The following is a 26,943-nucleotide window of genomic DNA, read 5'->3' on the forward strand; positions in this document are numbered from 1 at the left end:
ACCGCCCCATTTCTCTTACAAGCTGTGTCTGTAAGGTGATTGAGCGCATGGTTAACGCTCGGTTAGTTTGGATTCTTGAATCTCGACAGCTACTTACCAATGTTCAATGCGGCGGCTTTCGTCACCGCCGCTCCGCTGTTGACCACCTTGTGACCTTGTCGACATTCATCATGATCAACTTTTTGCGAAAGCGCCAAACAGTCGCCGTGTTCTTCGATTTGGAGAAGGCTTATGATACCTGTTGGAGAGGAGGTATCCTCCGCACTATGTACAGGTGGGGTCTACGCGGTCGCCTGCCCCTTTTTGATATTTTTTAACAGATCGACATTTTAGGGTCCGTGTGGGTTCCGTATTGTCCGAAATCTTCCTCCAGGAGAACGGAGTGCCTCAGGGCTCCATCTTGAGCGTAGCCCTTTTTGCCATAGCGATCAATCCAATTATGGATTGCATTCCACCTAATGTCTCAGGCTCTCTTTTTGTCGATGACTTCGTGATCTACTGCAGTGCCCAGCGAACATGCCTCCTGGAGCGCTGCCTTCAGCGTTGTCTAGACAGCCTATACTCATGGAGTGTGGCAAATGGCTTCCGGTTCTCTGTGAGAGAAGACGGTTTGCATCAACTTTTGGTGATATAAAGCGTTCCTTCCGCCATCCTTACATCTCGGTCCCGTTGTTCTCCCATTCATGGAAACAACTAAGTTTCTAGGGCTCACACTGGACAGGAAACTTTGTTGGTCTCCGCACATCTCTTATTTGGCTGCCCGTTGTACACGTTCCCTTAATGTCCTCACAGTTCTTAGTGGTTCATCTTGGAGAGCGGATCACACTGTCCTGCTTCGCTTGTATCGGTCCATAGTCCGATCGAAGCTGGATTATGGGAGCCTCGTCTACTCATCTGGTCGGCCATCCCTCTTACGCCGTCTCAACTCCATCCACCATAGGGGGTTACGTCTTGCGACCGGAGCTTTCTACACTAGTCCCGTCGAGAGTCTTTATGCTGAAGCTGCCGAATTACAATTGACCTACCGGCGCGACGTACTGCTTTGTCGGTATTCCTGCCAGCTGTTGTCAATGCCTGACCACCCCTCTTATCAGTCCTTCTTCGCCGATTCTCTCGACCAGCAGTACAGGTTGTATGTGTCTGCCCTGCTGCCCCCTGGAGTCCGCTTTCGTCGCCTGCTTCGACAATTGGATTTTGCCCTCCCTACCACCTTCAGAGAGGGTGAGAGCCCGACACCACCTTGGCTCCAGGCTCCGGTTCATATTTATCTCGACCTCAGCTCGCTCCCGAAGGAGGGTACTCCGGCTGCAGTGTATTGCTCACGGTTTGTCGAACTTCGTGCGCGACTTGCCAGTCACACCTTTGTTTACACCGATGGCTCCAAAACTGACGATGGTGTCAGCTGTGCCTTTGTCTTCGGGGCTGTCACCTTTAAATACCGGCTCCTCAACCAGTGTTCCAGCTTTACGGCCGAGCTTTTTGCTCTCCATCAGGCCGTTCAGTATGCCCGCCGCCACCGCCATTCATCGTATGTACGCTGCTCTGATTCACTCAGTGCTCTTCAGAGCCTTGGAGCTCCATATCCGGTCCATCCCTTGGTGCAACGGATCCAGCAGTCCCTCCATTCTTTCGCTGAGGGTGGCTCTCCTGTCAGCTTTCTGTGGGTTGCGGGCCATGTAGGAGTGCCTGGGAATGAGGCTGCTGATGCTGCAGCCAGGGCTGCAGTCCTCCTGCCTCGGCCAGCCTCCCATTGTGTCTCGTCATCTGACGTTAGTGGGGTTGTTTGTAAGAGGCTTGTGTCCTTGTGGTGGGATATTTGGTCCTCACTTCAAGAAAACAAGCTCCGGGCAGTAAAACCATTCCCAACTGCTTGGACAACCTCCTCCCGACCATCTCGGCAAGAAGAGGTACTTCTGACCAGGTTGCGGACTGGGCATTGCCGGTTTAGCCACCGCTACCTGCTCTCCGGTGACCCAGCCCCGCAGTGCCCATGTGGTCATGCATTAACAGTGCGCCATGTTTCATTGTCGTGTCCCCGTTTTAGTCAATCTCGTGTTGTCCTGTCTCTGCCATCTACTTTACAGGATATTTTAGCGGATGACGCTCGAGCAGCTGCTCGTGTTCTTCGTTTCATTACTTTGACTGGATTGTCCAAAGACATCTAACTTTTTCACTTATTTTATCTGCATCTTTGTAAGAACTTTCTGGTGTCCCCCCCCCCCCCCCTCCACCCCCACCTTGAGTTTTACTAGATTCTATGTGTTCTAACAATTGTGACCTCAGTAGTTGAGCGCCCTTAAACCCCAAACAAAAAAAAAGTACCATTCAGTGGTACCCACCCTCGGCCGTCTTCTGTGTCATCGAGGCGCACTGCTGGTGGCTAAGCAACCGGCCAATCGCTGGTGGCAGGAGCTGCTCCCGAACAACGTTTCACGCTGTCGGTTGCAAGCTCTGAGCAGTCGTTGAGTTGAGGGCAACCATGGTCACATTCTTCCCTTTTCTGTCCACCCTATGTCCATTATCTATTGGAATATCCGCTGCATTCGAGCCAATTGGGATGAATTGTCGATCCTCTTATGATCCTACTCGCTGGTCATCTTCTGTCTTCATGAAACAAAGCTGCGTCCCCACGATCACTTTGTTTTCCCCCATTTTCAATCAGTCTGATTTGATCTCCCCTTTGTTGAAGGCACTCCAGCACATGGAGGGCTCATGATTCTTCTCCATGATACTGTCCATTATCACCCAATCCCCTTAAACACTTCCTTCCAAGCTGTCGCTGTCCGTCTTTCCCTTTCTGGATACACGTTCTTTGTATTGTATACATTCCATCGTCCACACCAATGGCACGAGCTGATCTCCTTCATCTTCTTGTCAGCTTCTGCCCCCCTTTTTGCTGCTTGGGGACTTCAATGCCCACCACCCGCTTTGGGGATCTCCGTGTCCTTGTCCGCATGGGTCACTAGTGATAGACATCTTCCAACAAGCGGATCTTGTTTGCCTCAACACTGGGGACCCTACATTTTTGTCTGCCTTCACAACAAATTTCTCACATTTGGATCTATCGGTCGGTGCTGTTCCGCTAGCTCGTCGCTTTGAATGGTTTGCTCTTGCTGATACACACTCAAGTGACCATTTTCCATGTGTCCTTAGATTGCAGCCACAACTGTCATCTACGTGCCTGAGATGCTGGAAGTGTGCCCAAGTCGATTGGACACTTTTTTTTGTCTCTAGTGACATTCAATGACCGTCACTTTCCTAGTGTCGACAATCAAGTCACTCATATTACAGAAGTTATTCTTACAGCTGCGGAATGTTCAATACCTCGCACCTCTGTTTTGTCCCGGTACCCCCCAGTTCCTTGGTGGAACGAGTCATGCCGTGACGCAATACGTGAGCGGCGATGTGCTCTTTGCGTTTTCCGCAACCATCCTACTTTGGCCAACTGTATCTGCTATAAGCAGTTACGTGCGCGATCCCGTCGCATCATTCACGATAGCAAGAAGGCAAGCTGGGACTTCTTTACTAGCTCATTTAACACCTTTACTCCCTCCTTAAAAGTTTGGAGTTGGATTCAACGGTTATCTGGCGCGCCTAGTTTCTCCCCAGTCTCTGAGCTCACTGTCGCACATGATACATTAGTGGACCCCGTTGCAATTTCTAACTCATTGGGTCAACGCTTTGCTAAGATTTCGAGCTCTTCAAATTACCCGCCAGCTTTTCTCACAAAGAAACGTGCAGTGGAAGTGCGACCTCTTGCTTTCTTCTGTCAAAATCGCGAAAGCTATAATACTATTTTCTCCATGCAGTAACACGAACACGCACTCTCTTCTTCTCGCTCTTCCGCCCCAGGACCGGATGGTATCCACATCCAAATTTTGCTGCATTTATCATACCATAGTCTGCATTACCTCCTTCCCCTTTATAATTGAATTTGGACCGACAGTACATTTCCCAGAAGATGGTGGGAAGCTATCATCATTCCTGTTCCGAAAATGGGAAAGGGCAAACATCTCCCCTCCAGCTATTGTCCCATTTCCATCACGAGTAGTGTATGTAAGGTTTTGGAACATATGGTGAATTGCTGTTTAGCCTGGTGGCTGGAGTCCCGAAGTCTTTTAACACCTGCCCAATGCGGTTTCTGAAAGCATCGTTCTGCAGTTGACCATCTTGTTGCTCTCTCCACTTACATCATGAACAATTTTCTCAGGAAACGCCAAACAGTAGCAATATTTTTTGATGTGGAGAGAGCATACGATAGATGTTGGAGGACAGGCATCCTCTGCACACTGTTCTCTTGGGGCTTTCGAGGTTGGCTGCCCCTTTTTCTTTGTGAATTTATGGCAGAGCGCACATTTAAAGTGCGGGTGAACACTACTTTCGCCCGTACTTTCTCCCAAGAAAACGGGGCACCCCAGGGCTACGTGATAAGTTTTGTACTGTTTGCCATTGCGATAAATCCAATTATGGATTGTCTCCTTCCTGATGCCTTGGGCTCCCTCTTTGTGGATGATTTTGCAATCTACTACAGTTCTCAACAGACCAGCCTTCTTGAACGACGTCTTAAAGGATGTCTCGATCGCCTCCACTCATGGAGCATTGAAACCAGCTTCCGCTTTTCTCCGAGTAAGACTGTTTGTGTCAATTTTTGGTGTCATACGTATTTCTTCCACCTTCTTTACATCTAGGCCCTGTCAACCTTCTGATTGCGGTCGTCGCTAAATTCTTGGGTCTTATGTTTGACAGAATACTGTGCTGGTCCTCCCACATTTCCTATCTTTCGGCTCGCTGTCTGTGATCCCTCAATACCCTCTGTGTGTCCTGAATGGTACCTGCAGGGGAGCGGAGCGAGTAGTCCTTCTCCGCCTCTGTCGCACCTTAATGCACTCGAAAATGGACTATGGAAGCATAGTTTACTACTCTGCTCGGCCGTCTATTCTTCGGCGTCTCGACTCTGTCCACCACCGTGGATTATGTTTAGCGTCTGGAGCTTCTTACACCAGCCCTGTGGAAAGCCTTTATGCTGAGACTGCTGAACCTGCGCTGTCCAATCGGCGAGCTGTCCTGAGTCGTTATCTGTCTTCCATGCCTGCTAATCTGGCCCATGACATTTTTTCGATGCTTCCTTGGATTTAGGGTATGCAGGCCACCCTTGCTCTCTACTACCACCAGGAGTCCGCTTCTGTCAACTGCTACGTTCTCTTTCCTCCCATTTTCCTAAAACTTTCTTGACAACTTGGGGTACAGCACCACCTTGGCTCCGGCCCCAGACCTGCCTGCTCCGTGACCTTTGTCAGTTTCCCAAGTATGGTACCCCTTTTCTTGTTTAACTTTGGGCATTTGGTGCTCTATGTGCACAAATGAAGGATGCCACATTTATTTACACTGATGGCTCACAAACATCGTTTGGTGTTGGGAGTGCCTATATTGTTGGCAACACCCCTAATCGATTTCGGATTTCCGACCAGCTTTCCTTCTGTTTTTAGTTTCCCCACTTTTTTGAGTTTCGCTCCAATTGCTGCTGGTTTCCAGTTTGGTTTCTTTACCTTTTCCTAAGTCAAGGACTGGGCGCTAATGACCGTAGTAGTTTTGTGCCCTAAACCTAAAACCATAACAAAAAAAAGCCCAATTAGTCTTTTTCATGTTCTCTGTAAGCTGCTTGAATGCACGGTGAGCCAGCAGCTGTGTTGGCTCCTAAAGTGCCGGGGTCTTCTGTGTCCCTCCCGGGATGGTTTTCGCGAAGGCCATTGCGCTACTGATAATCTGGTTTACCTGGAGTCTGCCATCTGAACTGCTTTTGCCTGATGTCAACACCTTAAAGCTCTCTTCGTTGACCACATGTCGACACCACATCCTTGCTACCTTACGTGAGTGTGGTCTCTGGGATCTTCTCCCAATTTCCATACAGAACTACCTGTTGCACCATATGTTCCGGGTTCAAGCTCATGCTTGCCCCAGTAGCCCCATTACTCAAGAGAATGGGGTCGCACAGTGCTCTGTACTGAGTGTCCCTCTCTTTCTAGTCACCATCAATGGTCTAGCAGCAGCTGTGGGGTCCTCAGTGTAACCCTCCTTGTATGCTGATGACTTTTGCCCCTAATATTCCTCGTTTAGTGTGTGTGTCACTGAATGTCAACTGCAGAGCACCTTACTAAAGGTGCAGGCACGGGCTGTCACTTACGGATTTTCATTTTCCACTGCCGAGACTAGAGTATTGCATTTCTGTCAACATTGTACCATTCACCCACGACCAGAAGTTTGTCTGAATGACCAGCTACTCAATTTTGTTTACACTTATCGCTTTTTTAGGACTGGTCTTTGAGTCTCGGTTGACACGGAATACGCATCTTCGCCAGCTTAAGCACCTTAATACACTTCACTGCCTGAATAACATCAGCTAAGGTGTAGACTGCACTACTCTTCTGCAGCTTTACAAAGCCCCGATTCAATCCCACTTCGATTACGGGAGTCTGGCGTACGGTTTGGCATTGCGGATGCTGGACCTGACACGCCACTGCAGGATTCGACTTGTGACAGGAGCCTTTCGAACTAGACCTGTGAACAGTTTACTCGTGGAGACTAGGGTCTCTCCATTGTGGATCAGGTGCCAACAACTGAGTGTCAGTGATGCTGCCCATGTCCGCTGCTCCCCGAAGCATCTCGGATTGAACTTGCTGATGGCCTGGCCAAACAGGCTTCCAGTAAACTGACTCTTCAGATAAGTATTCCAGAAACAGACCTCGGATTGGTGTTACACCATAAAGTTTTAGGAATCTGGAATATGGAATGGATTACCCTGACGTCATGAAGTAAACTGTGGGTAATAAAGGAGAGTATGAATGTGTGGAGGTGCTCTGTGGAGGCCTCTCACTAGGACTCTACCGTCCTTTGTCGGCTCCGCATCGACGGTACTTGGGTGACTCGTGGTCGTATCCTCTGTGGCAAGGACCACCCCACTGTCATTGCGGTTCCCATTTTCCCATTTGACGCTGATCCACATTTTGCTAGACTGCCCTGCGGTGGACTCTTAATCTCTCTCACTTGCTACCCCTGCTGTTAGGAGACAATACCTCAGCAACTGACTTGGTTTTATTTATGAAGCGTGCTTTTACCACTCTCTGTAAGGGAGGACCACTTAACCTTATCAGCCCATTGAGGGTTTGGCAGAACACTGGCCTTCTGTGCCCAGACTGGGCTGGAGCTGTCTGGGCTTGGTGGTCCAGTCTGGTCTTCATCCTACATGCTATTCTACTCTTCTTTTCTCCCCCCCTCCCCCCCCCCCCTTCCCCGTCGCTCCTCTTGTGTGGTCTGTTGGACTTGTTTGTCTTTTGTCTGTCTGTGCTGTTCTTCCCCTGTCTGTGTTGTCAGTCTTTCCAAGGCAGTCTTGCAGTAGAGTACCACTGATAAGTGGTGGGGGCAGGTTTTCTTCCCCTGAGTTTTGTGCAGTAGGCTCTCTTTGACCTGCAGTCGTAGAGACCTGTCTCTTCAAGGACAGAGAGACTGCTGACTTAGTAGTTCAGTCCATTTAAGCAACCAATCAACCAACCAATCCACTTAAGCCTGAAGTCACCAAGCAAGATTTTAATACAATGATGAGGAATTGTAGATGCTGCATCTTTGAGAGTTTCCCAAAAGTCATCCACTTTTTCAGGATTTCTCTTGTTGTTTTTTGAATCTCCACTGCTAGTAACATAAAACTGATGATGGGTTCAGCTCTATTCTTCTTTTACAAAGGCTGTTTCTAGAATCATTATGTTTCAGGTACTTTTTACCACTGGTGTTCTCTTATAGATTCTGTACTTTTCTGAATCTGTTGGGTTTCTGTCCAGGTATCTGGCCTCTTGCAAAGTGTTTCTCTCTTAGAAAATTGATCAGCCACTTTTTTAAAAAAAGGAGCATGCTGGTGTTCACGATTCCAAGCACGTGTTCATTCGGGACATATTTCTTTCTTAACATTCTGGGAAGTGCAGACTTTCCTTCACAGATGTTTCAGGTTTTCCTTGATCTGATAACCTGGGCTGCACTGCTCATGCTGGTAGAGGATTTGTATTCCCAGTTACCTCTTCAAGTAGTCTTTACTCTGTTTCCATCATGTCAGAAGTTGAAACCCAGATTAGAGGGTGGGCACAGCCCATTCCTAGAGGTAAACCTGAGGTTGTAAGCCACAGAGTTCATTTTAGGACACCCCAGACATGGAGAACATACGTCTTTGCAGTCAGCCCTGACCTGTTAGTGTTTATGTATCTTGGGCTTTAATATTACCCCTGAAAGCAGGGTTGCTTCCTCCACTAGCTAAGCCATTCTGATGGTCTCCATCTCAGCCATTGAAGTCTCAGCACTTATTCTATTGTGCTATACCTGGAAGATGTTATATAGGAATGGTTAATCGAATATAGGGTCTGAACATGAGTAAGTAGTGGTGACAATATAATAAATGACGGAAGAAGTTGTTCAGCATGGATCAAAACTAGGAAATGGCTCACCCATTTGGCGTGACTCGGCTGCAGCAATAGAATGGTGTCATTGAAAGAATAAAAAAAGTGTTTTAGGTGGCAAGAAAGCCGTGTAAAAAAAAAAAATAGTGAATTCAACTTAGAAAGTAGAGAACCATCCATTTCGAAGAAACATAGACAATACGTTTGCAGCAGAAAAAAAGATATAAAATGAGTACCTCAATCCTGATAATGACTTCAGAGCATAGCAACAATATGTCAGATGTAACTAACAAGTAACACCTCATATTTATTTTTGAAAATATAAAAGAACTGGACGAATAACAAAGCTGCTCACCAGAGAGCGGCAAGAGAAAACATGTAGAAAAGTTAGGTAAATTTGCAAGCTCTTGGCAGGAGGGTTGAAGGGGAATGTAGAAGGATGAAGGAAAAGGACTGGCGAGATTTAGGAAATGGGTACAGTTACTAAACAGTCATCCCGAAACCCGCGTCAGGGGAGCATTACTGGATGGGATGAGAGGGAAAGACTGATTTCTGAGGACTGCACTGGACAAGATTTGAGAACCTGAGAGTTAAAAGGTGGAAAATACGTTAGTAAGCAAGGCAGAGATTACTGAAGAAATATTGTGCAACAGTTGTCGAAGTTAATAAGATCTGAAAGTTAAGTGCATTATGTGTGATATAAAGGGGAATTGGGGGCAGGGAAGAAAAAGACAGGTCAGAAAATAAAAGATATACAGAAGACTAAATGAGAGTGAAGAAAAGAAATTGTTACTGAAAAGAAATGCTGAAACCAAAGAAATTAATGTAAATTTAGGCCAGGTGGGTGGCAAGAACCAAGAACACGTTGTGAACCAGTTCTGACTTGCAGAGTTGCTGAGAAACTGGTCTCAAGAAAGAGAATCCAGATGGCACATGTGGTGAAACAGGCACTGAGGTCAAGATTTTCATATTGTAGAGCATACTCTGCAACAGGATATTGTGTTTGCCAGTCTTGGTGGGTGTCGTACCAGTGTAGAAAGGTGAGTGGTACTAACATAACATGTGGTACACAGGAGCATAGGGTCTGACCAGGATATTTTCGAGGTTCCGGGGGTTGTTGAAAAGCTATTCTAGGTGTCAGATAGAATGGACCTAATTATATGGCATGATTTTGGGAAGTCATAACTTTGTCGAAGTAGCTGATTAATAAATTGAAGATAAGAATAATACAGAGTGAAAAGTGATGTACAAAAAAGTTTTTTTTTTTTTTCTTCATAGGAGTCATCAGTACCAGGATCAGAAGTGGTGGCCCAGGAAATCTGCTTTAGACTATTATGAGATTAGTGACGGACATTTTCCTGAACTGTTTTCATCCTCTGCAATTGGACACACGTACCAGCTATGATAGCTACAAAGTGTTGTCAGACTTAAGAGTGCGTCTGTCTAGTGAATTTTAGGAATGAAGCTGATGACTATTGACACAGTAAAGCTTAACACTTGCAAAACACATTGTCTCAAAGTTGACAGAAGTGATCTTATAGACATTTAATTTGAAAAAAAGATTAAAGTGAGCAAGAAAGGTACATCTTAAAACAATAAGTAATAATAGATAACAGTTAGGAAACACAGTTTCTACTTTTCAGACCACATGCCGTTATTCAGTGGTCTGACAATTAATTATATAATTAATTAATTCATCGTGTTCTGAGGATCCCATCAAGAATAACTATCTTCAGAAATGTGGAATGAATCAAGATATTCATAAATAGAAGACAAGAAAACATAGTAACTTATTTTGTATTAACAATAAAGTATCACTGTACTGCTTAATGCTGTTAATTGGTTAAATTAGTACGCTGGCCTGCATGAACCATGGACATTGCCATTGGTTGGGTGGCTTGTGTGCCTCAGTGATATAGATAGCCATACTGCCGGTGCAACCATAACTGAAGGGTATCTATTGAGAGGCCAGACAAACGTGTGGTTCCTGAAGAGGGGTAGCAGCCTTTTCAGTAGTTGCAGGGGCAACAGTCTGGATGATTGACTGGTGTAGCCTGGTAGCATCAACTAAAACAGCCTTACTGTGCTGCTACTGCAAACAGCTGAAAGCAGTGGGAAAGTACAGCCATAATTTTTCGGAGGGCATGCAGCTCTACTCTATGGTTAAATTTTGGGTAAAATATTCTGTAGGTAAAATATAGTCCCCCCATTTGGATTGTTGGGGGGAGGAGAGAGGGGAGGGGGGGGGGGCTACTGAGGAGGATGTTGTCATCAGGAGAAACAATATTGGTGTTCTATGGATCAGAGTGTGGAAGATTAGATCCCTTAATCACATAGGTGGGTTAGAAAATTTAAAAAGGGAAATGATTATGTTGAAGTTAGATATAGAGGGAATTAGTGAAGTTAAGTGGCAGGAGGAACATGACATCTGGTCAGGTGAACACAGAGTTATAAATACAAAATCAGAAAGGGGCTGTGCAGGGGTAGGTTTAATAATGAATAAGAAAACAGAAATGTGGGTAAGCTACTGTGGATAGCACAGTGAACACATTATTGTAGCCAAGATAGACACAAGTCAACACCCACCACAGTAGTGCAAGTTTATATGCCAACTAGCTCTGCAGATGGTGAAGAGATTGAAGAAATGTATGATGTGATAAAAGAAATTATTTAGATAGCTAAGGGAGAGAAAAATTTAATTGTGATTGGGGCTGGAATTTGATAGCAGGAAAAGGAAGAGAAGGAAAAATACAGATGAATATGGACTGGGGGAAAGGAATGAAAGAGGAAGCGTCCAGGAAGAACTTTGCACAGAGCATAATTTAATCATAGCTAATACTCAGTTTAAGAATCATGTATGTGGAAAAGACCTGAAGACACCATAAGGTTTTAGATAAATTATATAATGGCAAGACAGAGATGTCGAAACCAGATTTTAAACTGTAAGACATTTCCAACGGCAGGTGTGGACTTTAACCACAATGTATTGGATGTGAACTGTAAATTAGAACTAAAGAAACTGCAAAATGGTAGAAAATAAAGGAGATGGGACCTTTAGAGTTTCAGAGGGAGCATTAGGCAACAACTGACTAGAACAGGGGAAGGAAATGCAGTAGTTGATGAATGGGTATCTTTTGAGAGATGAAATAGTGAAACTTCCTGGCAGATTAAAACTGTGTGCCGGAGCGAGACTCGAACGCGGGACCTTTTGCCTTTCACGGGCAAGTGCTCTACCAACTGAGCTACCCAAGCACGACTCACACCCCATCCTGACAGCTTTACTTCTGCCAGTACCTCGTCTCCTACCTTCCAAACTTTACAGAAGCTGTGAGGACGGGGAGTGAGTCGTGCTTGGGTAGCTCAGTCGGTAGAGCACTTGCCCGTGAAAGGCAAAGGTCCCGAGTTCAAGTCTCGGTCCGGCACTCAGCTTTAATCTGCCAGGAAGTTTCATATTGGCACACACTCCGCTGCAGAGTGAAAATCTCATTCATGAAATAGTGAATTCAGCAGAGGATCAAATAGATAAAAAGACAAGGCCCAATAGATTAGATTAGATTTAGATTAGATTTACTTTCATTCCAAGTGATCCGTAGTGAGGAGGTCCTTCAGGATGTGGAACATGTCAGAAAAACAACAATACATAACAAATATTTACAACTAAAACAAATAAGCTAATGTACCATTCCACATTTTTTAATGAACACTAAGAGTCATTTTACAAATATTAATGCACTGAATTTAAAATAAAAAAGTTTTTTATTTATTTATAAGGTAATAAACATGTAATACAACTACTGTAATACTTATTTACAATGAACACATTACTGCACTGAAATGGTGCAGAAGTTAGATTATACTTACACACACACACACACACACACACACACACTTTTCAATGAACACATTACTGCACTGAAATTGTGCAGAAGTTATGTTGTACTTATATACAGATCAGTTGGTTTTACTAAGGAATTCATCAATGGAATAGAAGGAGTTGGCCACCAATAAATCCTTTAGGCTTCTCTTAAACTGAATTTCATTAGTAAGCTTTTTATGGCTGCTGGCAAGTTATTGAAAATGTGTGTTCCTGAATAATGCACACCTTTTTGTACAAGACTAAGTGTCTTTAAATCCTTGTGAAGATTATTCTTATTTCTAGTATTGATTCCATGAATTGAGCTGTTGGTTTGAAAAAGTGATATATTTTTAATGACAAATTTCATCAAGGAATAAATATATTGGGAAGCAGTAGTTAGTATCCCTAGTTCCCTAAACAGGCTTCTGCAGGATGTTCTTGAGTTCACACCACATATAATTCTTACTGCATGTTTTTGTGCCCGGAAAACTTTAGCTTGGCTTGATGAATTACCCCAAAAAATAATCCCATATGACATTGTGGAATGCTTCCCCCATGAACCATGGACCTTGCCGTTGGTGGGGAGGCTTGCGTGCCTCAGCAATACAGATGGCCGTACCGTAGCTGCAACCACAACGGAGGGGTATCTGTTGAGAGGCCAGACAAACATGTGGTTCCTGAAGAGGGGCAGCAGCCTTTTCAGTAGTTGCAGGGGCAACAGTCTGGATGATTGACTGATCTGGCCTTGTAACATTAACCAAAACGGCCTTGCTGTGCTGGTACTGCGAACGGCTGAAAGCAAGGGGAAACTACAGCCGAAATTTTTCCCGAGGACATGCAGCTTTTTTGTATGATTAAATGATGATGGCGTCCTCTTGGGTAAAATATTCCGGAGGTAAAATAGTCCCCCATTCGGATCTCCGGGCGGGGACTAGTCAAGATGACGTCGTTATCAGGAGAAAGAAAACTGGCATTCTACGGATCGGAGCGTGGAATGTCAGATCCCTTAATCGGGCAGGTAGGTTAGAAAATTTAAAAAGGGAAATGGATAGGTTAAAGTTAGATATAGTGGGAATTAGTGAAGTTCGGTGGCAGGAGGAACAAGACTTTTGGTCAGGTGATTACAGGGTTATAAATACAAAATCAAATAGGGGTAATGCAGGAGTAGGTTTAATAATGAATAAAAAACTAGGAGTGCGGGTTAGCTACTACAAACAGCATAGTGAACGCATTATTGTGGCCAAGATAGACACAAAGCCCTTGCCTACTACAGTAGTACAAGTTTATATGCCAACTAGCTCTGCAGATGATGAAGAAATTGATGAAATGTATGACGAGATAAAAGAAATTATTCAGGTAGTGAAGGGAGATGAAAATTTAATAGTCATGGGTGACTGGAATTCGTCAGTAGGAAAAGGGAGAGAAGGAAACATAGTAGGTGAATATGGATTGGGGGGAAGAAATGAAAGAGGAAGCCGCCTTGTAGAATTTTGCACAGAGCATAACTTAATCATAGCTAACACTTGGTTCAAGAATCATAAAAGAAGGTTGTATACCTGGAAGAATCCTGGAGATACTAATAGGTATCAGATAGATTATATAATGGTAAGACAGAGATTTAGGAACCAGGTTTTAAATTGTAAGACATTTCCAGGGGCAGATGTGGATTCTGACCACAATCTATTGGTTATGAACTGCAGATTGAAACTGAAGAAACTGCAAAAAGGTGGGAATTTAAGGAGATGGGACCTGGATAAACTGAAAGAACCAGAGGTTGTAGAGAGTTTCAGGGAGAGCATAAGGGAACAATTGACAGGAATGGGGGAAAGAAATACAGTAGAAGAAGAATGGGTAGCTCTGAGGGATGAAGTAGTGAAGGCAGCAGAGGATCAAGTAGGTAAAAAGACGAGGGCTAATAGAAATCCTTGGGTAACAGAAGAAATATTGAATTTAATTGATGAAAGGAGAAAATATAAAAATGCAGTAAATGAAGCAGGCAAAAGGGAATACAAACGTCTCAAAAATGAGATCGACAGAAAGTGCAAAATGGCTAAGCAGGGATGGCTAGAGGACAAATGTAAGGATGTAGAGGCTTGTCTCACTAGGGGTAAGATAGATACTGCCTACAGGAAAATTAAAGAGACCTTTGGAGAGAAGAGAACCACTTGTATGAATATCAAGAGCTCAGATGGCAACCCAGTTCTAAGCAAAGAAGGGAAGGCAGAAAGGTGGAAGGAGTATATAGAGGGTTTATACAAGGGCGATGTACTTGAGGACAATATTATGGAAATGGAAGAGGATGTAGATGAAGATGAAATGGGAGATAAGATACTGCGTGAAGAGTTTGACAGAGCACTGAAAGACCTGAGTCGAAACAAGGCCCCGGGAGTAGACAACATTCCATTAGAACTACTGATGGCCTTGGGAGAGCCATTCCTGACAAAACTCTACCATCTGGTGAGCAAGATGTATGAGACAGGCGAAATACCCACAGACTTCAAGAAGAATATAATAATTCCAATACCAAAGAAAGCAGGTGTTGACAGATGTGAAAATTACGGAACTATCAGTTTAATAAGTCACAGCTGCAAAATACTAACACGAATTCTTTACAGACGAATGGAAAAACTGGTAGAAGCGGACCTCGGGGAAGATCAGTTTGGATTCCGTAGAAATGTTGGAACACGTGAGGCAATACTAACCTTACGAATTATCTTAGAAGAAAGATTAAGAAAAGGCAAACCTACGTTTCTAGCATTTGTAGACTTAGAGAAAGCTTTTGACAACGTTAACTGGAATACTCTCTTTCAAATTCTGAAGGTGGCAGGGGTAAAATACAGGGAGCGAAAGGCTATTTACAATTTGTACAGAAACCAGATGGCAGTTATAAGAGTCGAGGGGCATGAAAGGGAAGCAGTGGTTGGGAAAGGAGTGAGACAGGGTTGTAGCCTCTCCCCGATGTTATTCAATCTGTATATTGAGCAAGCAGTAAAGGAAACAAAAGAAAAATTCAGAGTAGGTATTAATATTCATGGAGAAGAAGTAAAAACTTTGAGGTTCGCCGATGACATTGTAATTCTGTCAGAGACAGCAAAGGACTTGGAAGAGCAGTTGAACGGAATGGATGGTGTCTTGAAGGGAGGATATAAGATGAACATCAACAAAAGCAAAACGAGGATAATGGAATGTAGTCAAATTAAATCGGGTGATGCTGAGGGGATTAGATTAGGAAATGAGACACTTAAAGTAGTAAAGGAGTTTTGCTATTTAGGGAGTAAAATAACTGATGATGGTCGAAGTAGAGAGGATATAAAATGTAGACTGGCAATGGCAAGGAAATCGTTTCTGAAGAAGAGAAATTTGTTAACATCGAGTATAGATTTAAGTGTCAGGAAGTCGTTTCTAAAAATATTTGTATGGAGTGTAGCCATGTATGGAAGTGAAACATGGACGATAACCAGTTTGGACAAGAAGAGAATAGAAGCTTTCGAAATGTGGTGCTACAGAAGAATGCTGAAGATAAGGTGGGTAGATCACGTAACTAATGAGGAGGTATTGAATAGGATTGGGGAGAAGAGAAGTTTGTGGCACAACTTGACTAGAAGAAGGGATCGGTTGGTAGGACATGTTTTGAGGCATCAAGGGATCACAAATTTAGCATTGGAGGGCAGCGTGGAGGGTAAAAATCGTAGAGGGAGACCAAGAGATCAATACACTAAGCAGATTCAGAAGGATGTAAGTTGCAGTAGGTACTGGGAGATGAAGAAGCTTGCACAGGATAGAGTAGCATGGAGAGCTGCATGAAACCAGTCTCAGGACTGAAGACCACAACAACACATTGTGGAATGAAAGTAAGCATAGTATGCCAGCTTTTTCATTTTTATATCCCCTATGTCTGACAAAATTCGCATTGCAAACAGAGATTTGTTAAGACGCTTCAGCAGATCTGTGGTGTGCTCCTCCCAGTTGAATTTATTATCAAGCTGTAATCCCAAGAATTTAACACTGTCCACTTCTTCTATCTTCTTGTCATCGTATGTTAGACATATACTCTTGGGACACCCCTTACAAGTTCTGAACTGCATGTAGTGTGTTTTTTCAGAGTTTAGTGACAAAGAATTGGCTAGGAACCAGTGATTAATGTCCACAAATATTTTATTGGCTGATCTTTCTAAGACTACACTTGATTTGCTATTTATTGCAATGTTTGTATCATCGGTAAACAAAACAAACTTGGCATCTGGTAATGTTACTGATGAAAGGTCATTGATATACACAAGAAAAAGTAAGGGCCCCAAAATGGAACCTTGTTAGACCCCACATGTAATTAGTTCCCAGTTGGATGATGCCTGATAGCTTGATACATGGCTCTTTCCTAATAACACCCTTTGTTTCCTGCCAGAGATATAAGATTTGAACAATTTTGCAGCGTTTCCTGTTACACTATAATATTCTAGTTTACTTAAAAGGATATTGTGATTTACACAGTCAAATGCCTTTGACAGATCACAAAATGTACCAGTTGCCTGCAATTTTTTGTCTAATGAATTAAGCACATTTTCACTGTAAATGTAGATAGCCTTCTCAATATCAGAACCTTTTAGAAATCCAAACTGTGACTTTGACAGTATGTTATTTGAGATAAGATGGTTATAAAGACGACTGTACATTACTTTTTCGAAAATTTTTGAGAATGCGGGCAACAGTGAAATTGGACGGAAATTTGATGCTATTTCTTTATCTCCCTTCTTAAACAGTGGCTTAACTTCAGCATATTTCAGCCATTCAGGAAATATTCCACTGATAAACGACTGGTTACACAGATAGCTTAATATGTTACTTAGCTCAGAATCACATTCTTTAATTAACTTTGTTGATATTTCACCATACCAGCTAGATGTTTTTGATTTTAAAGATTTTATGATGGACATTATTTCTGTTCGGGTAGTGAGGGTCAAATTCATATTGTGGAAGTTACTTGAAATGTCTGGTCTAAGGTAATCCATAGCAGCATCTACCGAACCTGACAACCCCATCTTTTCAGTAACAGTTATAAAATGTTTGTTAAAAAGTTCTGCAACACTATACACATGTCACCAATGTATCATTTACTCTTAATGCTATTTGTTCCTCTTCATGTCTGGTTCTACCGGTCTCCTCCTTCACTATATCCCATATTTTCTTTATTTTGTTATCTGATATGACTATCTTTTCCTTGTAAATTATTTGCTTTGACATCCGTATTACAGTCTTTAATATTTTGCAGTATTTCTTATAATGTGCTATAGCATCAACATTGGAAATGTTTCCGATTGACAGATACAGTTTTCTTTTTGTTTTACAAGATACCCCTATTCCTCGAGTAATCCATGGCTTCTTTGTAGACTTTGCTCTAACCTTGGTAAGTTTTGGGGGAAAGCAGTGTTCGAATAAGGTAAGCACTTTATTAGCAAAAATGTTATATTTTTCATTCATGCCATGAGCACTGTAAACATCAGTCCAGTGAATGTCTCTGAGGAGTGTCCTAAAATAATCAATTTTTGGCTTACTGATTATCCTCTTGAGCTCAGATTTAACAGATTTTATATCCTGTTCAGTATTAACATTTAACAGAAGGAACTGCATGTCATGGTCTGAGAGGCCATTGACTATTGGTTTTGTAATATAATTTTGTTCATTGGACTTTTCTATAAAGATATTATCAATGGCTGTTTGTGAGCAAGTGGCTATCCTAGTGGGGAACTTTACTGTGGGAATTAGGTTGAATGATAGTGTTACTAACTCAAATAATGTGTGAGACGGGCAAAACATCTTCACACTTCAAGAATAATATAATAATGCTAATTCCAAAGGAAACATGTATTGACAGGTGTGAATATTACTGAACTATCAGTTTAATATAAAGTGATGGTTGCAAAATACTAACACAGATTCAATATAGATGAATGGAAAAACTCGTAGCAGCTGACTTCATGGAAGATCAGTTTGGATTCCAAAGAAATGTAGGAACATGTGAGGCAATGCTGTCACTAAGACTTACTGTAGAAGATAGGTTAAGGAAAGGCAAACCTGCATTTACAGCATTTGTAGACTTATGGAAAGCTTTTGACACTGTCGAGTGAAATACTCTCTTTGAAATTCTGAAGGTAGCAGGGGTAAAACACACGGAGCAAAAGGCTATTTACAATTTGTACAGAAACCAGAGTGGAGTTGAGTCGAGGAGTGTGAAATAGAAGTGTCGGTTGAGAAGGGAGTGAGACACAGTTGTAGCCTATCGTCAGTATTATTCAGTCTGTACATTGAACAAGCATTAAAGAAGACAAAAGAAAAATTTGGATTAAGAAGTAAAGTGCAGGGAGAAGAAATAAAAACTTTGAAGTTCGAAAACCTCTCAAAAGGATGGATGACCACAAAGAAAAGCAAAACAAGTATGATAGAATGTAGCCAAATTATATCGGGTGATGCTGAGAAATTTAGGTTAGCAAATGAGACACTTAAAGTAGTAGATGAGTTTTGTTATTTGGGCAGAAAAATAACTAATGATGGCCGAAGTAGGGAGGATATAAAATGTAAATGGCAATGGTAAGAAAATTATTACTGAAGAAAAAAAATTGTTAATATCAAAATAACATATTGATTTAAATGTTAGAAAGAGTTTTTTTAAAAAAGTGTTTAATGGATTGTAGCTATGTATGGAAGTGAAATAAAGATGATAAAGAGTATAGTCAGGAAGAGAATAGAAGCTATTGAAATGAGGTGCATCAGAAGAATGCTGAAGATTAGATGGGTAGATGACGTAACTAATGAGGAGGTACGGAATAAAACTGGGGAGAAGAGAGATTTGTGGCACAACCTGACTAGAAGAAGGGATTGGTTGGTAGGACACATTCTGAGGCATCAAGGGATCATCAATTTAATACTGGAGGGAAGAGTGAGGGGTAATAATTGTAGAGGGTAACCAAGTGATGAATACAGTAAAAAGGCTCAGAAGGATGTAAATTGGAGTAGTTTTCCAGAGATGAAGAGGCTTGCACAAGATAGAATAACATGATGCATCGAACCTCTCCTGGGACTGAAGACCACAACAGCAACAAATTAGTGAGGGAGCTGCTGCCTCCTCAGTCCTACTATATTTACTGCAAAGCTGCTCTACATCTACAGTAATTTTAGTATTCACTTCATTACAGTGATATTTTTGAAAGACAATATTTACTTAAATCTGTGAATGTTGAGTCCTGTTTATAATACATTACTATAAGGTGTACAACATTTTTTCCTCCATTTGCCTATAGATTGCGACAACGGTAATTGCGGTCAAAAGAAACAGATTGCACACGTCAGACAGTTAGCTTCTACCTCAGTCAACACAGCCTCATTCGAACATTAGCCGATTTGTGTCTGCATCATAAAGTTGTTCTCGATTGAAAATGTCACTTTACGAGCCTAATTCTCATCATTTGCGGGAGGTGTTACTGTTTTGTTTCAGTATGAAGAAAACAGCGGCTGAGTCTCATTGAATGCTCTCAAGTATATATGGTAAGGACACTGTAAGTGAAAGAATGTGTCGTGAGTGGTTTCAACACTTCAAGAACGGTAATTTTAATGCTGTAGACCGGCATAGTGGTGGAAGAGAGAATGTTTTCCAAAATGCAGAATTGGAGACATCGCCGAGTGAAGACTCGCGTAAAACTCGGGAAGAATTGGCGTAATTAGTGGGAGTGACACAGTGAGCCATTTCAAAATGTCTCGAGGCTATAGGCATGATTGAGAAAGAAGGAACTTGGGTCCCGTGTGAGCTGAAACCGAGAGATGTTGAACGGCATTCATGTGTTTGTGAACAGTTGCTTCAGAGGCAAAAAGTGAAGGTATTTCTCCATCGCATTGTGACCAGGGATGAAAAATGGGTTCAATTCTATAACCCTAAATGCAAAAAATCGTGGGGATATCCTGACCATGCTTCCACATCGAATATTCACGGCTCCAAGATTTGCATTTGGTGGGACCAGCTCAGCGTTGTGTCTATGGGGTATTAAAGCCAAGTGAAACAACAACAGATGCTTGTTATCATATGCAAATAATGCGTTTCAGCAGAGTGTTAAAATATAAATGGCCACAATACGGCGAGAGGCACGATAAAGGGATTTTGCAGCATGACGGTGCTCGACCCCATGTTGAAAAAGAGGTCAAAACGTACTTGGAAATGTTAAAATGGGAAGCCCTACCCCACCCACCGTATTCTCCAGACATTGCTCCCCCTGTTCAAATCAATGGCGCATGGTGTGGCTGACCAACACTTCCGATCTCGTGAAGAAGTCATAAATTGGATCGATTTGTGGATCGCTTCAAAAGATGAACAATTTTTTCAATGCAGGATTCGCACACTGCCCAGAAGATGGGAGAAAGTAGTGGCCAGCGATGGAAAATCCTTTGAATGATACATGTGTAACCAATTTTGTTTCATTAAAGCCTCAAATGGTGGGGAAAAAATGGCAGAAGCAAAGTTGTACACCTAGTAGTTATAATTTAGCTTTATGACACACAGTGCTACATGCTATGTAATTAACGAAACTTTTCAATACCCAAATCTAGATCTTCAGATAATTTATAAAACTAGTGGATATTGGTACACAGGGCAATGACAGTTAAACAACTCCTTAATTCAATGTGTTATCCAGTGAACTCAGTTTGTTTTACATCAGTAGTGGGGCTTGGCAATTTTCATTTGATTTTCAGCGGCTTTCAAGTTTTCATGTGGTTACAAGCTGTTACTTTAAAAATAATTTGTATGGATTTTTACTTTCCAGAACTGACAGTAAACTTAAAAGCTGGGCAACATCCTCAGCTGCAACTGTCTACTAAGGTTCATAAATATTTTTATCAGATTAATGGCATATTGCCATCACATATTGCTTGCTATTTATACACATTGACTTTCCTAAATGCTGGTGGTTACATGTCACCACTTCTTCCCTGTCAGACCATATTACCATACACACCACAATTGAGACACACAGTACAGTGCAGCACTGAAGGTGAATATTACATTTACCATTTCAGAGTTGGTACATTTGTAAACAAATGATGTATTCATTGCTTATTTATGGCTTAATTCTTTCCTCCATATAATTACAGAATCAGCTCTTTTTCCCATTTCAGTTTGTAATAGTTTATCTGAAAGATAAGCATAACTACGTTGTTTACAAATCTGTTTTTCATTCTATTTGTTTGACAAAATGCAAAATTACTTTTCAGGTGTACTTCTCATGGTCAGTTCCAGACTGTTCGGTTTTATGTCCATGGTCTTACATCAATGATGGCTCCTGTGATGTTGCATGTAACACTTCAGACTGCTTTTATGACGGTGGCGACTGCGATCTTGGAAATGGAGATGCCGGAAGTAATGGTGGCGTGGAAATGTATGATGAGAACAACCAGAGCATGGATGCTTTCAATGATGATGGATTTTACAGTCAGCTCAATTTTGAAGACAATAATGACAATCCATTCAAGCACATAAACTTTTTTGATGACATGGATAGGAAAGGAGGAAGTCACCAGGAAGATTCAGTACCTAAACTTTTTAACACCTCAGAAAGAGAAACACTTACAGAAAATACTCTCAGTGCAATTAACAGTGTTGAAGAAAATAATGAATATACTGAACCTGTAGCATCATCATCTACAGCTCATCATGTTTCTGTAAGTCACCAAACTAACTATAAATTCCATTATAACTATGACAGAACATTGTCACATGATTCAGTCACCAAATTTCCTGTTGGTTCTAATGAAACTGTAGGACCGCTGACACAAGATAACAGTGTGTCATTTGGTACTGCTCGGTTCTCAAGTGTTCCTGATGTAAACAAAGAGGTTGATGTTAATGACCATAACAACACTAGAACATTTGCTACCAAGTCTGTGGGCACATTTGTCAGTTCTATCAATAGGAAGCCAAACTCCATTGATGATAACTTTCAACTTGCAGATGAAACCAGACATGTGAAAAACGCGGACGGAAGTTCTCACAAAATCAGACGCCAGTCATCTTTGAGGAAAAATGTGAAAGATATGATCAAACAAAACAGGAAAAATTATGGAAAATACCACAGATGGGACAGAACTAATGTTGAAAAAATTATTCCTAATGCTTCTAAACCGAGAAAGGCATTTCTGGAGCGTGTTAATGGCATGGGTGTCACAGAATTTCCTCACGAGAAACAGAATTACAACCAATTACGTGTTTACCGAACACCTTACAGAATATCTCGAAAGGTGCTTAGAGACTCGTTTGCTGGGTCATTGCTCTACGTAAATCGCCTTTATAACAAGGAATTTGGTTTTGAGGTGCGAAAAGTTCCTGCACATATGCCTCACCTCATAGATAAAAAGATAATGGAAGATTTGCAGAGAAGGTAATAAATATAGTGTTGCAGCACATATTATATATTTTTCTGTGTGAATATTGTACCTTATGGTTATTTATGGTTATTTCAGATTTCAGGACGAATGGCTCTTGACCTCTTCGCATAAGATACGTAGAGCAAATGATATGCAGTATGCTTTCTCTTACTTTTATTTTCTTATGAGTGAAAAGAAGTCGCGATCTGCTTCACAGATATTTGACATATTTGACACTGATCAGTCAGGGTAATAATTTAATTTTTGTGCTTTTAATTTTGTGCTTTTAACTGTTCAGCAATCAAATTGTTCATGAACATGAAACTTTTTTCTCTCTTTGTTGCAGAACATTGTCCGACAGAGAAATTAGGACACTTCTGGCGAGACTTTACGAATTGCCCATTGGCTTTCACCGTGTTACAGCCTTTACCGACAAAGTAATAAATTGTTCTAGAACAGTGCCACATGTAGTATATGAGAGAGAAGCATTCACACCAATGTATGAGAGGTACCAGGATTCCAGGCTTGTAGGTAGATACTCATTAGCTTCTTTTATGTTTCTGAGTTTGTACTTGTTGTAATAATGTCTTCCCTCCCACTTTTGCCAGCCTATTGTGAGCAGACCACTTGTGGTGAATTGTGGGCCATTGGCGAAGTTGTTAACATCCAAGTTTGGCTCAGTAAAAAGGTATAAATATGAAATAGTGAAAGATAAACATCAAGATGTGACTTTCAAAATGATTAATTCAAACATAACCCATGTGGTCTCTGTTCTCGATGAAATACGGAAGGAACCAAAGTAAGTACCAGATTATTAACCACAGAACTGAATAAACTGTGATTGGTAAATTGTAAAAAAAATGAAGTTTAAGGCTATTGTGCATGTACATAGTTACATTATATGTGCACTCTTTCATAAATACTCAGCTCCCTACTTGTCAATCAGTACAAACCAGAGGACTCTGGAACACTAGTATTTTATCTATCAGTGCCAAATGAAGTGGACAAATAATAATCTGGTACAGTAGTATAACCATTACTGAATGGTGTGTTTTCTATTGTCGTGTGGTGTTCATACTATATGTGTGGCAGTGGTTTATGGATAATCTCTTGTAGATGGTCAGTACAGAACACAGTCATAATCATTGGCTTCAGTGTATGAGGGAGGCAGAGCAGTTTTATTTTGCAGCAGTCTTCCTGTCTCCTCTGTGGTCAGGCCTGGTCATCTTCGCTGTGGATATCCTCTCCCCTGCCGCTTCTCTGGTCACAGCTCAAGAAAAAGTGCACGGACTGCATTTATCACAGTGATAATTGATAGAAACACACAGGACTTTATGGGAACTTGGCACACAGACCATAGCTTCTGGTAACACTCCTGCTACAGAAGAGCCATGACAAGATTGTGTTTTTTTCTACTGTGCCTTTTGCTTGTTCCCTTCCAGAATTAGTGCTTCATACAGTCATAAATGAAAATGTGCCTTATTGCCTCCTCATCTCTCACCCACTGTCTCTGGTCTCAATTTATTCTGATTTATTTTCTTGTTACCTATCACTTTGTATTCCCATCATTCTTTCACCCCCAGCCCACCCCCCCCCTCCCTCCTCCTCTTACTGTCCCCCCTGAACACTATGCTCTGTACTTTAACTCTGCTTGTACCATTTTTATTCAGTGTGAACAAGGGTGCAGATCCAAACATAATTCCTCATTCCAAATTAATTCTGCCTTGCGTCTGTAGATTGAATTATTTGAACGCAACACTGAAGGAGAGTTTTATTTCTAGCAAATACTGACATTTGCGTGAGATTTATCTTACACCATGAAAACTGTCTTGTCCCCTTACACACGCCCCCCCCCCCCCCCCCCCACACACACACAAGGGCAGAATGAATAGAAAAAAAGGATCTACACTGCAAAGAACGGCCATCACATTTAATTTTTGATCTCTGCGGCTTTTTGGTATGCTAGTGTGCTTCTGGCAGAACACCCAGAAGTAATATTATATTTCATACTGTTGTTGCCAGTCATGGTAACATAAAATGTTTTATTACCTGTTTGGAAGCATGTAAGAGGGACACGGTGAATTGAAATAATATTTTCGCTTGAATCCATACAAATAATTGCTCAGAACTGTGCTCAGAATGCAGTTCTGAGCCCAGCCAATTATGTGTTTATGTCTGAATTTACATATCACCAAAATAATCATTGTCATTGTATGTCTTTAGCTTTTTAAGTACACCTGCAAAGATGATATTCTTCCCGTTCCACTATCGTATCATCAAACAATTCATTTCACGTATATTATGGTCAGTTACACAGCTAGTGCAATGGAGTACGAATTCTTGAAATGTTTCTTAATATCTCACAAGTGTCGGCCGGAGTGGCCGTGCGGTTCTAGGTGCTACAGTCTGGAACCGCGTGACCACTACGGTCGCAGGTTCGAATCCTGCCTCGGGCGTGGATGTGTGTGATGTCCTTAGGTTAGTTAGGTTTAAGTAGTTCTAAGTTCTATGGGACTGATGACCATAGCAGTTAAGTCCCATAGTGCTCAGAGCCATTTATCTCGGAAGTACTTGAAGGAAGGAAGTAAACGTTGTTAGAAAGAACATAAATCCTGGATGGATCTAGGTTTTATTTTTGAAGGTTAAAACCAATTTGCCACCTACAATTTGCTTTTTTATTTTTGAAGTGATTTGTGTCTTTTTTTTCATCATTCACTTGTGCACTATCATCTGATTTTGGTACATGGCAGTTACCAAATTCCACAAATAATGTATGTATAAAATGACGTAGAATAAAGTAGAATCAGTTTCTTTACTTATAACGCAGTGTTCATTCTTGCTCTGTTGTTGGCTCAACTTGTGTAACATGCACTGCAGCACATACTGCGGAGATATTTGTTTTGAAGTGTACAGGGAACTTTGATTTTTGAAGGTCACGATAATGGGAACACACACAAATCCGCTGATAGTGCACGAGTAAGTGAAGGAACTTGTATAATCTCCACTTAGGGCCAACAATGTTTACTGAACATGATCAAGTTCTGTGACAACAAACTAAACTTGTCTATTAGTTCACAAACCACATATAATAGTTCTTGGCAGTAAATTCACCTGAACCACAATAGAAGTTAATGTGGAGTAATTGCTGATTAAGCTGAATCCATAATTAACTGCCACACACAATTAACGACGAGTGATGATGAGGATCTTCTGCAGCAAAAGACAGTGTCCATTGACCTAGTTCATTAATCTTCAAGTGACCGAATATGCTTAACTTTGTCCTGCTCTTCTATATTGATGTAATTCACAAATCAAAGTAAATTTATTCCAGAGAAGGCACAGTTCATTTAGGTCTGTCCAGTACAGATCTAATTATAAGTATCATACAGTCAGTTATAAGTTATTCTGTGTTTCAGTATCGGTGTTAACAATTGACATTCACACAAACTGCATAAGTTTAGATTTGGTCCTATAAAATTACTTCCGCTCAGTGTGAAAGATTATCCAGTTTACATCTTCTAATTAACCTTTACATATCAAATAATATACAGGTTAAGCCTTTCCCACCTTAACTTTCACTTCTCAATTTCCTGCAGTTCTGTGACCAGATGCAAGAAAAGATGCTTTAAAATAATGAAAATTTGGAGGTAAGGGCAAGGTTCACTAGCTAACACGTTCTGGGTCAAAGAGTAAAAGTGTTAGAGACACTGCCCTCTCCTAATGAAGGCAATGTTACACATATTGATATGTATGTATCTTGGTTTTTACACACGACAAGGTTATTGAAGAAACATTGATTTTAAAAAATTAAGTAGGCAAAGGTGCCAAGATGGTTTTTATCTTCAAAAAGTTACTGTAACTGTGGACCAGTGCATAAGGATATTAATGTTCCCTGTAATGTCCGTTAGTCATTTCATATAAATATTAGCACTGGTCCATCAGCAAGGTTTGGGTCAATACTTTTTGTGTGTGCTTGTCAGTCAGAGCTGACTGTTCATCTGTAATACAGTGGCTGCTGGTAAGACAGTAAAACCCAGTAAATTAAACCATATGAATCTACAAAAACGATTAGAACTTACACCTTTGTATGCTAGGCTGTGCATTTCCACTCACACCAGAAAATTGTGGGTGCGTGTGTGTGCACACCAGACTTGAACTCTTATGGAAATTGGTGAAATGCTGTGAGTAATGAGAATAATAAGCAAGGGGCACTACATTCGTACTGTGTGGATGATTTGATAATTTGGGTCT

At 41.6% G+C, this 26,943-nt stretch overlaps 1 protein-coding gene across 1 annotated transcript in view; it reads left to right on the forward strand.

The window, feature by feature from the left end:
• The window catches only part of LOC126228345 (N-acetylglucosamine-1-phosphotransferase subunits alpha/beta-like), a 163,162-nt gene that overhangs the window by 127,332 nt on the left and 8,887 nt on the right, over window positions 1-26,943 (forward strand). Inside the window, exons 8-11 of the mRNA XM_049942294.1 lie at window positions 21,544-22,706; window positions 22,789-22,941; window positions 23,039-23,219; window positions 23,301-23,491. Coding sequence (XP_049798251.1) covers window positions 21,544-22,706; window positions 22,789-22,941; window positions 23,039-23,219; window positions 23,301-23,491 — 1,688 coding nt within the window. The remainder of the gene's footprint in view (window positions 1-21,543; window positions 22,707-22,788; window positions 22,942-23,038; window positions 23,220-23,300; window positions 23,492-26,943) is intronic.

Source organism: Schistocerca nitens, unplaced genomic scaffold (genome assembly GCF_023898315.1).
Source record: "Schistocerca nitens isolate TAMUIC-IGC-003100 unplaced genomic scaffold, iqSchNite1.1 HiC_scaffold_363, whole genome shotgun sequence".
In the NCBI taxonomy this organism is placed as follows: domain Eukaryota; kingdom Metazoa; phylum Arthropoda; class Insecta; order Orthoptera; family Acrididae; genus Schistocerca; species Schistocerca nitens.